A 12174-nucleotide genomic window follows, 5' to 3' on the forward strand; every position below is an offset into this window, starting at 1 on the left:
AAAAAAAAAAAAAAAAAAAAAAAAATGTCACCACGTATCTTCAAACATATTAGGATTAATACTTCCCTGTTTCTTTCTCTTTATTTGGCAAAAATTCCTTGTTTCTTGATCAACTCCTTCTCCACACTTAAGCTGAAGGGAAAAGCATCATTAACGTAATTTTTTGTGTTTGGCTTCCATTTATTTTCGCTCCTCACAGTTTTAACTCGATCTAAAGTATTCTAACATTACGTAACTGCAAACAAGAAAAAAGAAGAAGCATATATCTCAAGACTACAAGAAAAAAGCACAACTCTAGAGACTAGCAACACAAATTTTCATGCATTAGGTGACCATTGTCAGCATTGAGTTCCGAAAGTGATAGGCTCGATACAATTGGAGTTCGCTATAATGTCTTCCATCAATGTGGATGGAAGGTACACTATGAGATCCCCAATGGTAAATAAATATGTTAGGAGGGGCAAAGATGAAAATTTTCCTTAGTTAGCTGTTAGCTCGGTTGTCTGTTTTACATTACGCTTTCCGTGTATTTTTGGTATCATCTCGACTTTTGTGTATTTGGCCTGTGGTTGGTATATCTGTGTTGGAGAGAACCACCCTCTCGAATCGGGAGGAATCTGGTTTAAGCATCTTTGTGGTCAATGTGAAATCCTATTAAGGGAAATCCTTACATACATACGGCATGCATTCCGCGTAAGAGAGAACAATTAACAAACCTGAGAGATAGCTTAAATCTAAATGGCGGTCCTTCATAAAAATTCACTAGGAAATCCTCTCCGCAGGTGGCAATGCGAAAGGGTCTTGTTGGCTTAAATCCACAGCTTAAAACCCGCCTAGAATGTCCATCAAACTCGCCGACGTTCGTGCCCGAATCCCACCTAATCATGACAAATAATAGTAGGTTAATCAAGAAAGAGAGCCAAAACAATTAGAGCACTTTCAATTCCTCGCAAGGTCTTGATTTTCTACGGTATAGATGAAACCTAATATGAGATCAGACATTCATTACGTGGGCCAATTAAAGAAGAAGAAGAAGATGAAGATATATCAGACATGTAACAAAATTCCTAAGAAAATTTGGGAGATTGATGAATAAGGAGAAAATAAAGGCAACAAACTCACATAAAAGCACGCACTAACGATTTCCCCTTCCCCTCGCCACAAACCACAATCCTCATTCCATCAGGAGACCATTGCAAATCATCGATCCGCCCAGTCAAAACCTTAAACTCCTTCTTAAGCACAAAGCCACTATGAGTTCCCCAAATCCTCACAGTCCCGGACACATCAGCGGACGCGATCCACTCGCCATTCGGCGAGTACCTAGCAACCGTAGCCGGATACGCGTGCTCAGCATAAACAGAAACCTCGAGCGGATTATCGAGATTGAGGATTATGACGGATCGGCCATTTGTGTAGAGAACGGAGTTGGTTTTGGGGTGCCCGGAGATCAAAATTCCTCTGCCTCGCTCGGTAGATGGCACGCAGGCGTAAGTCTCACAGAGCTCCGCCGTCGCCATGATCAGAGCAATGAAGAAGAAGAAGAAGAATAGAAGGTGTCGAAAATGGCGAAAAGGAGAGTCAATTTGGGAACTGTGACCGTGAAGCGCACGAAGAGGGCGACAACGGTGCTGAAGGAGGACTTCTTACAGACTTGCCGGTAAAAGCCACAGTCCCCGCGTCTTTTTATTATTATTAATATTTTATTTTATTTTTACCTTTTTTCCTTTTAATTTTATTTATTAATATATAAGCCTTTACTATTTGGTCCGCGCGTTAATTTATTGGTTCCCTAAATTTAATGAAACTCACTCATCAAACTCCACAATTATTTTAATTATCGTAATTAAAATAATTACAATAATGACAAAACTCCAAACTCTTCCTTCACAAATATCCAAAATCCTAATTGCGGGCGACATGCGTAACACATGCAAGTCAGACGGGAAGTGGTGTTTCCAGTGGCAAACGAGTGAGTCAGACGGGAAGTGGTGTTTCCAGTGGCAAACGAGTGAGTCAGACGGGAAGTGGTGTTTCCAGTGACAAACGAGTGAGTAACGCGTAAAAACCTACCCTTGGAAGGGGACTAACCGCCGGAAACGACTGCTAATACTGTATACGCTGAGGAGAGGAGTAAAAGGAGGAATCCACCCGAGGAGGGGCTCGTGTCTGATTAGCTAGTCCTAAATATATGTCAATGTTATCGAAGAAACATGTATATACCACGTCCAAGAAATGATGACATTGAAAATAATAAAATTACATATAAATTATTAAATAAAATGTAAATAATAATTTAAGCCTTTGGCCGTTCATATCAATGTTGTTGTTGCTGCTTGTGTCGGAAAACAGGCCGCTCAATTTATAATTTAATTATTATAATTCAGAATAAAACCATTAAATATTCCAAATTCAAAAGACCAAATAAAAATAATTTCAGAAAAAATATAAGAAATAAATTTAAAATTTAAAATATTAAAAAAAAAAAGAAATTTAAAATATCTTATCTTATCTATATAATGCATAATGCGACTGAAACAAGAGCACATGCAAATTTTTAAAATTTACACAAAAAGCCCATTTCAAGGACCTAACCAGAAATATTACTAACCCAGAGGACTAATCAGAAAATATGCATTTTTTCCAATCAGAACATAGCAACAATCACAATACACAAAAAAGGGTCACAAATTTCTGAGTGGAATCATTCCTAACCTCATTGTGTAGAGCCCAACATGAACAGATTGAACATCAAAGCAAGCCAAACCAGGCCAAGCTTCAATGGTGCCTGAATGGGGACTGAAACAGAGCTGCCGGAGATCTCAGTCGAGTTGACAGCCAGAGGCATCCCGTCGCTGTTGAGAGTACACGACCGGGGATCCGACCCGTCTTTGCTCATCATTTTAGCCCGAAGCACCGATGTAACGGTGTGGATATATGCCGTTCGGTTCTTGGCAAGCAGCCATGTTAGACCCATCAGCTGACACTCCTTGTGGTGCATTTTGATGGTCCTGTTCTCTGGCTTGCTTGAATTCAAAGCTTCCTTGTTGTTGAGCTGCATTGTGTTAATGTACACAACCAAAAGTGTTCAAAGCCTATAAGGTTGATTTGACACTCAAGTTTCCATATACAATAATCAATGAATTCACATTAAATGATATGATCTGCAGATTTCATCAGCTAAACAGAGAATGCCAGACGTCATATTCATATTGACTTGATCTTGAAGATCAGGTGAGCATGTCATGGTCCTTCACTAGAGTCACCACCTAGGGGCCGGTTCCAGTTACACCGCTAAACGATATTGTCTTTTTTGGACTTTCTCTTTCGAACTTCTACTTGAGATGTTCAAAACACGTAGGCTAGAAAGAGGTTTCCACATCCTTGTAAAGAATGTTCCGTTTTCCTCTCCAACCGATGTAGGATCTTACAATCCACGCCCCTTTAGGGCCCAGCATCCTCCCTGACAATTAGTCTAGCACACCGCCTTGTGTCCATTCCTTTTGGGGCTTAGCCTCCATACTGACACATTTCCAGTGTCTAACTCTTATACCATTTATAATGACACAAGCCTACCACTAGCAAATATTGTCCTGTTTGGACTTTCCCTTCCGAACTTCCTCTCAAGGTAAAACCCGTCTTCTAGGGCATCCACACCCTTATAAAGGATGTTTCGTTCTCCTTTCCAACCGTTATGATTCCTTCCATTTGAAAAAATTCTAAGTAGGGTTGCTTGCATCTTCCTATAATGTTCTTCATAAATGCAGAAATGAAAGTAAAACAATGAGAAAAATGGGAAGAATTCAGTGAAAGTTGACCTGATAAAGAGTACTCAAGCATTTGGAGCAGCCACCAAGGCCTGGAAATCCATTGGCATTGCTACTACTCAAGCAATTTCTCTCCAATCTCTTCACATTTCCATCTCCTTCAAGAATACCATCATGGGTCAGTGAAAACGCCTCAGGGCAGCTCAGAGGATGCAATCTGATCCCACAATAGCAATAAACCACATCACAAGTTTCATTAGGCTTCATTAGCTCAATACCCTTTTGATTCAAAGCCTGATCCAAGTTACTGACGCAAGTTTCGGAGTCATCGGGGAGCAGGGGCAGGTCATACGACGGCGCTGTGTGGCCTGGAGCGGCGCTGACTCGAACGGGTCTCCGCAATGCGGTGGCAGAGTAAGCAGCGTAGAGCCAAGCGGCCAAGACGGGGCAGCACCGGCTGCGGTGGAGATTCCCGGAGACACCCCCTTTTGAAGGACCGCAAGCTGTCTTAATCCCATGGAAGAGGTCGTCGGGGAGGTCCAGGCGGCAGCCCTGAACGTCGGACTGTTCTGGGAATGCCGGAATAGTCGCCGGCGACGAGTGGTTCACCTGAAATGGGCGGATTGTTAGTGGGTCTGGATGGGAGAGAGAGAAGAAAGAAGGAAAGAGAGAGAAACAAAGAGAGAAGAGAAGAAAGATTCGTGGGAGTGAAGACATTGGTGAAGAGAATGTGATTTAGGGAAAGAAATTGAAGAATGAGTAAAGTTTGGTAATGGCGGAGGAAGGGGAAAAAATGGAAGCAAAGGAGGAGGAAGAAGAAAAAGAACAATGGGCATTTTGCAAAAATACCCTCCAAATATTTTGATTTTCGAGAAAAGACCCCTTTAAAATCATTGTGTTTCCTTTTTGGACCCTTTGAAGTTTTTCTTGGCATGTGAAAAGACCAATTTACCCTTTCTTATTTAAATTTGGACCTAGGTCGATAATTTTAAGAAAGCAAACGTCGATTGCACACTATTAGAGCTCCGTATCGTGAGAACTCACGTGGGTTGGAGAGGAGAATGAGACATTGCTTATAAGGGTATAGAAACTTCTCCCTGACAGACATGTTTTAAAACTATGGGCTGATGGTGATACATAACGGGCCAAAACGGTTAATATCTAGTAACAGTGGATTTGAGTTGTTACAAATGGTATGTATCAAAGCCAGACATCGGGTGAAGTGTCAACGAGGACGCTGACTCCAAAGGGGTGGATTGTGAGATCCCACGTCGGTTTGGAGAGGCAATCAAGTATTTGTTATAAGAATGTGGAAATCTCTTCCTAATAGACGCGTTTTAAATCTGTGAGACTTGACGATGATACGTAACAAACTAACAGCGGACAATATCTGCTAGCGGTTGACTTAGCTACTACAAACGGTATCAAAGCCAAACACTAAGCATTGTACCAACAAGGACGCTGACCTCAAAGCGAGGTGGACTGTGAGATCCCACATCGATTATAGACATAACTAAACATTTTTTTATAGAAGTGTGAAAACCTCTTCATAACAGAAACGTTTTAACATAATGATTTTGCTTCGGTTTCTGTACTCATTCCGACCTATGCCACAAAATCTCATATTTTTAATGTTTTGATTATAAGGAAAAAAAAGGGTACTTTTTTAATTTTTAATATATATTATATTCTGTAATTTGTAGATCCACTTGGTAATATTTATTAAAAATGTATTTGTTGAGTTGTAATAAAAAGTTCACTAAACATATGATAGAGCTCAAGTCTTTGACATGGTTCTGCCCGCCGCCGCCCAAGAGTACAATTCCGGCGGAAGTGCGCTGTTGGTGATCAAATTCTGCGGCACGCCATACAGATCCGACACATCCACGTGGTGGTGGCTCCGTCCATGTTGGCCGTAGTGTTGGCTCTGTATAGCGCTTGCCACTTCTTCGTCGTCCGACGGCAGGCGGTCAAATGTTGCGTTCATGAACGTCGCCGCCATGATCACGACTGGACCGGAAGCAATGAGCGCACCCACCACAACTCCACCGACCACCTGCCCTTGTGCGCCGGCCAAGTAAATCGTCAGTCCAGTGATCCCGGACGGCGCTGGTGGTGGAAGAATCGACCCCAACATTGAAAGGATCTCGAAACTAATAAAAAAACGATCATGGTCACTTGTGTTTCTGGTTCTTAACATGGTATCAGAGCATTATTCTTAACAGAAATTTACCGTCCATGAAGAGTAACAATGGCGCCAGAGGAGGCAGCTTGGCGGAGCGTGACATTAGTGACGCACCCACTCCCACTAAGAATGCAGAAGCCACGCTGCTTCCTTCGAGCAAAGTTCGAGAGGCTCTCATTGACATCGCACCCAGAACTAACCTCAATCGCATGGGCTCGAAGCGCATTGGCGCTATCTCGAGTAACAATAATTGGGGGTTTAGGCTTATTTTTGGACCCGGCAGGGCGGCCCCGCGGGCGGCGGAGAGCATGATCGGTGTCCGGCGCCGCCGAGATGGGCGGCACAGCCTTGGGAGAGACAAGAGAAGAGGGATCAAAGGAGGCAGGTCTTTGTTGGTGATTGGTGGCGTTGCCACATTTTTCAGGCTCGTGGTCTTGATCGCCGCCAGTCATTTGCGTGAAGCTTATAAGAAAAACGTAGAAGAAAAAGTGAGGTTAAGTAGAGAATTAGAAGAAGAAATGGTTTAAGGTTAGGAGGAGATTAAGTAAAACCAAACATAAAAAACAATGGTAAGCTGTCTTAAGTATGTTTTGCTTTCCACTGCCTACCTCCCAACTGACTTGGTTCTTCATGTTAATTGTCTTAGCTCAAAACATAATCATTTTCTAATGAACCATTATTCTAATCTAAGCTCTACAAACATATGCAGTGGACAAGCACGCGGGAATTACCGTTTCGATCGGAAAAAAACATTGACCTTGCCCTGTCGGAGTAGTGTCAACCATGATATCTGGTTATTTGAGTATGAACAAGTTGTTTAGGATTGTTAGGAGGGAGTCCCACATTGGCTAATTTAAGGAATGATCATAGATTTATAAGAATAAATCTCCTTTGGTACGAGGCATTCTAGAGAAGCCAAAGCAAAACCATGAGAGCTTATGCTCAAAGTGGACAAAATATCATATCATTGTGGAGAGTCATAATTCCTAACATAGTATTAGAGTCATGCCCTTAACTTAGTTATATCAATAGAATCCTCAAATGTCGAACAAAGGATTATGAGCCTCGAAGGTGTAGTAAAAAAGTGACTAAAGTGTCGAACAAAGGGTGTACTTTGTTCGAAAGCTTCAGAGGAGTCGAGTCTCGATTAAGGGGAGGTAGTTCGAGAGCTCCAATAAGAAAATGTCACACAGAGATTTGGTATCTTAGAATGTGATGCTCAGTAATTTGTTGGTTCATATTAATAACATACATAACCAGAAAACTTCTCAATATTCATCATCAATGGAGTTACAAGCCTGTGAATAGTAGTGATCTAAGCCAAACAAGGATTTGTGATATATAAATCCAATGCCTGGTGGTGTTCATGCTACACGAGGTAACAACCTGAAATTGGCCCTTCAAAATACAAATAAATAAAAACTACATGGAACCATGTTTTTCTTTTTCTCCATAATACAAAAATTGTAATGAAACAATGGGAGGAAAGCCTACTGTAAGTTAGCATCACCTACCTGACTTGGGAGACTTTGCTACACACTCTGCCTTGTAGCCAACATGTCCTTTTCGGAAAATATATGCAAAACGAGCAGCCCCGTCGTCGCTTTGTGCCACGCTTTCAAGGGATCTTACAAGGTAAGTATGAAATATCAAGCATGCAATGCTGAAACCTTTTGAGACAATCCATCAACTGCCTCGTCGTTCGTCTCTGTAATCGGTTCCTCCTGCCATTCATTGAGAACAAACATCAAAATACTAGAGATATGCAAGACAACTTCTTTGGTATATATATTTAGAGAATCCCACATGGTTTTCTATTGTTCTTTGGTTAACTTTTTACCTCTAGGTCGTTTCTTGGTTTAACAACTATACATTTAGAGGCACTAATGCTGGCACTCTTCAACAAGCTACGAGCACTGTAATTTGCCTTGTTTGGTCCATTTTGTTCGTAACTGTTTGCATTTTCCGAACTATCCGCTGTCGACCTTGGGGGACTCTGAAGAGATGTAGCAACATGTGCACCATTTCTTCCTTCTAAATCATTGTGTTGTTCGACCTCGTCTTTTGGTGCACAAACCCTTTCTCTGAACAAATGTAATACATGAAACAGAATCACAGAATGAAAAAGATAGTAACATGGATACAATCCTATCTTATTATTCACTAAATTTTTCGAGGAGGGACAGCTTTATTTGTGCACTGGAGTCATTCGGACTATGAGTGTCGGTTGGGGCAGAGTCAAGGGACAAAGTTTTACATTCAGTCATATCATCAGCTGTGAGATTATGATGATTATGTTGTTTCTTTTTCCAAAGAAGAAGATGATAAAGATTTCTCGATCTTACCTGGGCAATGAAGCATGCTTTCTTTGAAGCGGAGTACTTCTTTCGCCCTTTCCATAATGTTCCTCTAGATGTGCAAACTGGCGTTTGAAGCGATCGACACCGCTGAGTATATTAAGGGGAAAAAATGTTAAGTCTTCACACCTATTTCAACCTATGAATCCAAAAACTCATTCCATGCATTAAAGTAACAAGATAGTATGGTATAACACACACACACATATATATTTCTTAAAAACCTTTGAATTTTCCCAAAAGGTTAACAAGGGTAATGGATTTTCACCTTGGGTACATGAAACTAGTTTGTTCTCCACTGCGGAGATATTCCTGTAGCATTTGAGGATGATACTCCAAGATCTGTTTACGTCAAACAAAAAGATTAATGAAGTTATAATGATTGCTAGTTGAAGCATCAAGCATCCAAATTTAGGGCAAACCTCTCGATAAATTAATTCTCTAACATCCTCTTTTGTCAACTTTCTTCTCTCAAATTCAAACTCGAGTTTTGAAATTGGTTGTGTTGATGGTTCGCGATCCACGTTGGCCAAACCATGAAAATACGGATCAGCTAATGCCTGGATACATCACCATAGAATATTATAGAAAACGGGTCACTTCATCCAAATATCTATAGAATAGACCTGGCATTCATAACTTCATTTACCTCTTCAGCTGTGGGACGGTCTTTGGGATCAAATGCAAGGAGACGTTTAAGCAAGCGAAGAGCCAAGGGATCGGCATTGGGGAACTTTTGTGTGAGAGAAACAGGCTGCTTTCTCCTCATATTACTAATGTATCTTCTTGCCTTTTCATTTCGAATCTGCAAATATAATGGAAAGGTTGCCATGAATAGACATTGTCAAACGGATATCAAAAAAATTTGAACTCTTGATGTCTCAAATATTTGGGGAACTCCTGAGCTGATTGCTTTGATCACTAGAGTTCAAGGTAGAGAAGTTGGAAAATTAAAGAACCTTCACAAAGAAAGCAGATAATCAACATATATGAACATTGGGATCTTATAACAAACCTTGGCAATGGACTCGGCAGAAGGCGTGCCAAGCACATCAACCATCAGATCCAGTTGGTGCACCACATTTTTCCCAGGGAACAGTGGCTTCCCAGTGAGCATTTCCGCAAATATGCATCCAATGCTCCACATATCAATTGCAGGAGTGTACTGAAAAAAGAACATACGTATCATATAACAAAACCCGCTCGACCACAAGAATAGAGTAGTCGAAGTGCAAAGCAACTTACTTTCGAGAAAAAAGAACCACAAAGTTCAGGAGCACGATACCACCGAGTTGCAACATAGTCCTTCGAAAGGACGAATAATAATCAGCAAAAGCAAAACGAGAGAGAACTTAAAAGAAATTAGTTTCCACGATCAATCTTACAGTCCAGAAAATAGCAGATGGAGCATCATTAAACGAAACACGAGCAAGTCCAAAATCACATATTTTCAGTTTGCAGTCAGCATTAGCTAAAATGTTTTTGGGCTTTAAATCACGATGAAACACATTTGCTGGAAAAAGAAAAAGAAAAAGAAAAAGAAAGTTCATCAGTAAATTTGAAAAGAAACTTCCAAAGCAAATACTTGGAGACCACCAACCTGTATGTATATATTTCAGACCACGAAGAAGCTGGTACAAGAAAAACTGATGGTGCTCAGGAGAGAGATCATCGTTGGCCTTAATTACTTGGTGAAGATCAGATTCCATCAATTCAAAAACAACATAAATATCTCTGAATTCTCTCCGTGAAGGAGGAAGCATAATGTGCTTTATTTCTACTATATCAGGATGACGGAGCAACCGCAGGAGTTTAATTTCTCTTAAAATTCTTGTGGCATCAGAAACATGCTCAAAAACGTCATTAATTTTCTTAATTGCGACCTTCTCATCAGTATGAGTATCAATGGCCGAACCGACTACCCCATAGCTTCCTTTACCGATTATTTCTTGAACCTGATATCGGCTGGCCTCTCCATACTCTGTGAAAAACTCTGTTTCCAACCCACCCTATACAACATTCAAACAACATTATAACATGAGATCAAAAGATTTTACATGAAATTACGATTTGGAAGTTATTGATTCATACATGAGCTTTTGTTGTTGAAAATTTACTCTGATTGTAACAGTACTTGATTCACATATTTTACTTGTCATGTATGAAAATGTTTTGTCTTATAACTGATTTTTGAAGCAAAATATCTATGTCAGTGGTAACTGCTATGAATTGAGTCATCGATGAACGGATGTTACACATACGAAATGCTTATATATGTGATAAAGATGCTATAAGTCTCACAATTGCCAAGGGCCTAAATATATTAACAATCCCACAGTTCTTTATATAAGAATCAAGAATCCCATAGTTGAAGACACAATTTTCCACACCAAGAGGCTAATTTCTTCTTCACTGTCAATAAGTTCAGGAAATTTTTTTGAAGAACTCACTTAAAGGCTGAAACTCTTGGAATTAAAACATGAAAATTCCCAAGTTAACTTAACAAGATCATTAACTAATTACTTACCAATTTAACATACAACAGTTCATCACATATATGATACAACTCAACGAAGAGAGTAGTATAGAAAATCATTGTTATGCTGGTAATTGACTGAGGAAGACGACACGGGCAGGGGAGCGTTTGACTCGAACAATGCTTATCTCTTTGAAACAGAAAGAAACAAGAGTCCAGGACAGCTCAGTTGAGAACATTGCAAGCACAAGACAACAGTGATGGGGACTTCAAATAATTCCAAAAACCCAGTTTCTGTAAAACAGTAGATTTAAAACGTTTCGGTGGCGAGAAGTGGGACAATTTTTTTATTGGACAGAGTTCTGAACTTTTCAAAAGCTAAAGAATCGTCTTCCTAAATTGAATACTTCCACAATTTCAACTGTGGCCAATCAAGGCGATGGGATAGCAAAGCCACGGTATCTTCCAACAAAACCCTATGTCAAGAAAGTGAAAGAAAAGTTTACTGGAAGATAAAGTTTCAAACAGCAATCCAGAAGTTTACCGCTCAATCTTTTCCTCGATCATCAAACGAACATACCAGCAAAACGAAAGGATCAAACAAGAAGAAGAACAGGGAATATCAAAATCATCCGTAAACTAAAGCAATTTTAATAAGAAAAGAACATACGAAGAGCTAGACAGAAACGCTCTCTCGGATCCATAGGATGAGAAAAGCAAAACGAAATGAAACACAGATCTCCAGATCAATAAAAAAAGAAGAAACAGCAAGAAATACCTTCTTGTGGGAGTCCATTAAAGCAGGAGGAGGAGGAGGAGGAGGAAGCGGAGCTCTGAAGTGATTGGTCCGCTTAGGAACTTTGATGAGCTTCAAGGCAGAGTAATCAAGGTCGTCGTCGTAGTCGTGCTCCTCCTCAGGTAATCGCTCAAGAATCCCTTCTCCTCCAAGTTGGGTTTGTTTCCGTTTGGGAGCAATAGTCGATTGGGCGCGCAAATCGCTACTCACCAATTGGTCACCATTAACAACATGATCGAGCTTATCAAGATAAGGATAACCGAGATTAGAATCAGAAGTAGGATCAGAAGAAGAAGAAGAAGAAGACGAAGTGCGACGTTGGAACCAGCGACGAACACCGTCCACGAGAGTTCCACTCCCCATAAAAAGAAAGAGAAAAGGGTCAGAGAAATCGGGTTTGATCGAAATGAGAGTCAGTGGATTGAAGCTCCAGCATTGCAACGCCACGCTCTGCGCTACAAAAATGTTTGATCTCCCTAATATCCCGCTGCCTCTGCCATCTCTGCACTTCCCATTTCCAAATATTCACTCTCTTCTCTCTCTCTTCTTTGCCTCTCTTCAATTATGAATTCATCTTTCCAACTATATAACTC

At 40.5% G+C, this 12174-nt stretch overlaps 4 protein-coding genes across 7 annotated transcripts in view; all 4 read right to left on the bottom strand.

Moving 5' to 3' along the window:
• The window catches only part of LOC111430139 (actin-interacting protein 1-2), a 5726-nt gene extending 4051 nt beyond the window's left edge, over positions 1-1675 (bottom strand). For both annotated transcript variants that reach the window (XM_023066316.1, XM_023066315.1), the window contains exons 1-2: positions 1123-1675; positions 717-878 (exon numbers count right to left, since the gene is read on the bottom strand). In XM_023066316.1, coding sequence (XP_022922084.1) covers positions 717-878; positions 1123-1520 — 560 coding nt within the window. In that variant the 5' untranslated portion in view covers positions 1521-1675. The remainder of the gene's footprint in view (positions 1-716; positions 879-1122) is intronic.
• An 888-nt stretch (positions 1676-2563) lies between these two features.
• LOC111430140 (uncharacterized GPI-anchored protein At4g28100-like) lies at positions 2564-4611 on the bottom strand. Its single transcript, XM_023066318.1, has 2 exons — positions 3819-4611; positions 2564-3055 (listed from the first exon to the last, which is right to left on the bottom strand). The coding sequence occupies exons 1-2, from the start codon at positions 4482-4484 to the stop codon at positions 2717-2719; spliced, it is 1005 nt and encodes a 334-aa protein (XP_022922086.1). The 5' UTR covers positions 4485-4611; the 3' UTR covers positions 2564-2716.
• Positions 4612-5471: 860 nt separating this feature from the next.
• LOC111430141 (AT-hook motif nuclear-localized protein 16-like) lies at positions 5472-7549 on the bottom strand. 2 transcript variants are annotated; one of them, XM_023066319.1, is made up of 3 exons: positions 7467-7549; positions 6001-6414; positions 5472-5920 (listed from the first exon to the last, which is right to left on the bottom strand). In XM_023066319.1, the coding sequence occupies exons 2-3, from the start codon at positions 6402-6404 to the stop codon at positions 5545-5547; spliced, it is 780 nt and encodes a 259-aa protein (XP_022922087.1). In that variant the 5' UTR covers positions 6405-6414; positions 7467-7549; the 3' UTR covers positions 5472-5544. The 2 variants fall into 2 exon arrangements, with proteins under 2 accessions (XP_022922087.1, XP_022922088.1); XM_023066320.1 differs by lacking the exon at positions 7467-7549 and adding an exon at positions 6684-6925.
• LOC111430136 (mitogen-activated protein kinase 9) lies at positions 7149-12135 on the bottom strand. Of its 2 annotated transcripts, XR_002708286.1 has the most exons (12): positions 11564-11944; positions 9910-10318; positions 9695-9822; positions 9555-9614; positions 9325-9474; positions 8959-9114; positions 8732-8869; positions 8578-8651; positions 8298-8399; positions 7793-8036; positions 7467-7676; positions 7149-7338 (listed from the first exon to the last, which is right to left on the bottom strand). XR_002708286.1 is itself a non-coding variant. In XM_023066311.1 (11 exons), the coding sequence occupies exons 1-11, from the start codon at positions 11942-11944 to the stop codon at positions 7602-7604; spliced, it is 1917 nt and encodes a 638-aa protein (XP_022922079.1). In that variant the 5' UTR covers positions 11945-12135; the 3' UTR covers positions 7154-7601. The 2 variants fall into 2 exon arrangements, 1 of the variants encoding a protein (XP_022922079.1); XM_023066311.1 differs by having other exon boundaries at positions 7154-7676; positions 11564-12135.
• Between the last annotated feature and the right edge of the window lie 39 nt (positions 12136-12174).

The sequence above is a fragment of the Cucurbita moschata genome, unplaced genomic scaffold (genome assembly GCF_002738365.1).
Source record: "Cucurbita moschata cultivar Rifu unplaced genomic scaffold, Cmos_1.0 Cmo_Scf00032, whole genome shotgun sequence".
Classification (NCBI taxonomy): domain Eukaryota; kingdom Viridiplantae; phylum Streptophyta; class Magnoliopsida; order Cucurbitales; family Cucurbitaceae; genus Cucurbita; species Cucurbita moschata.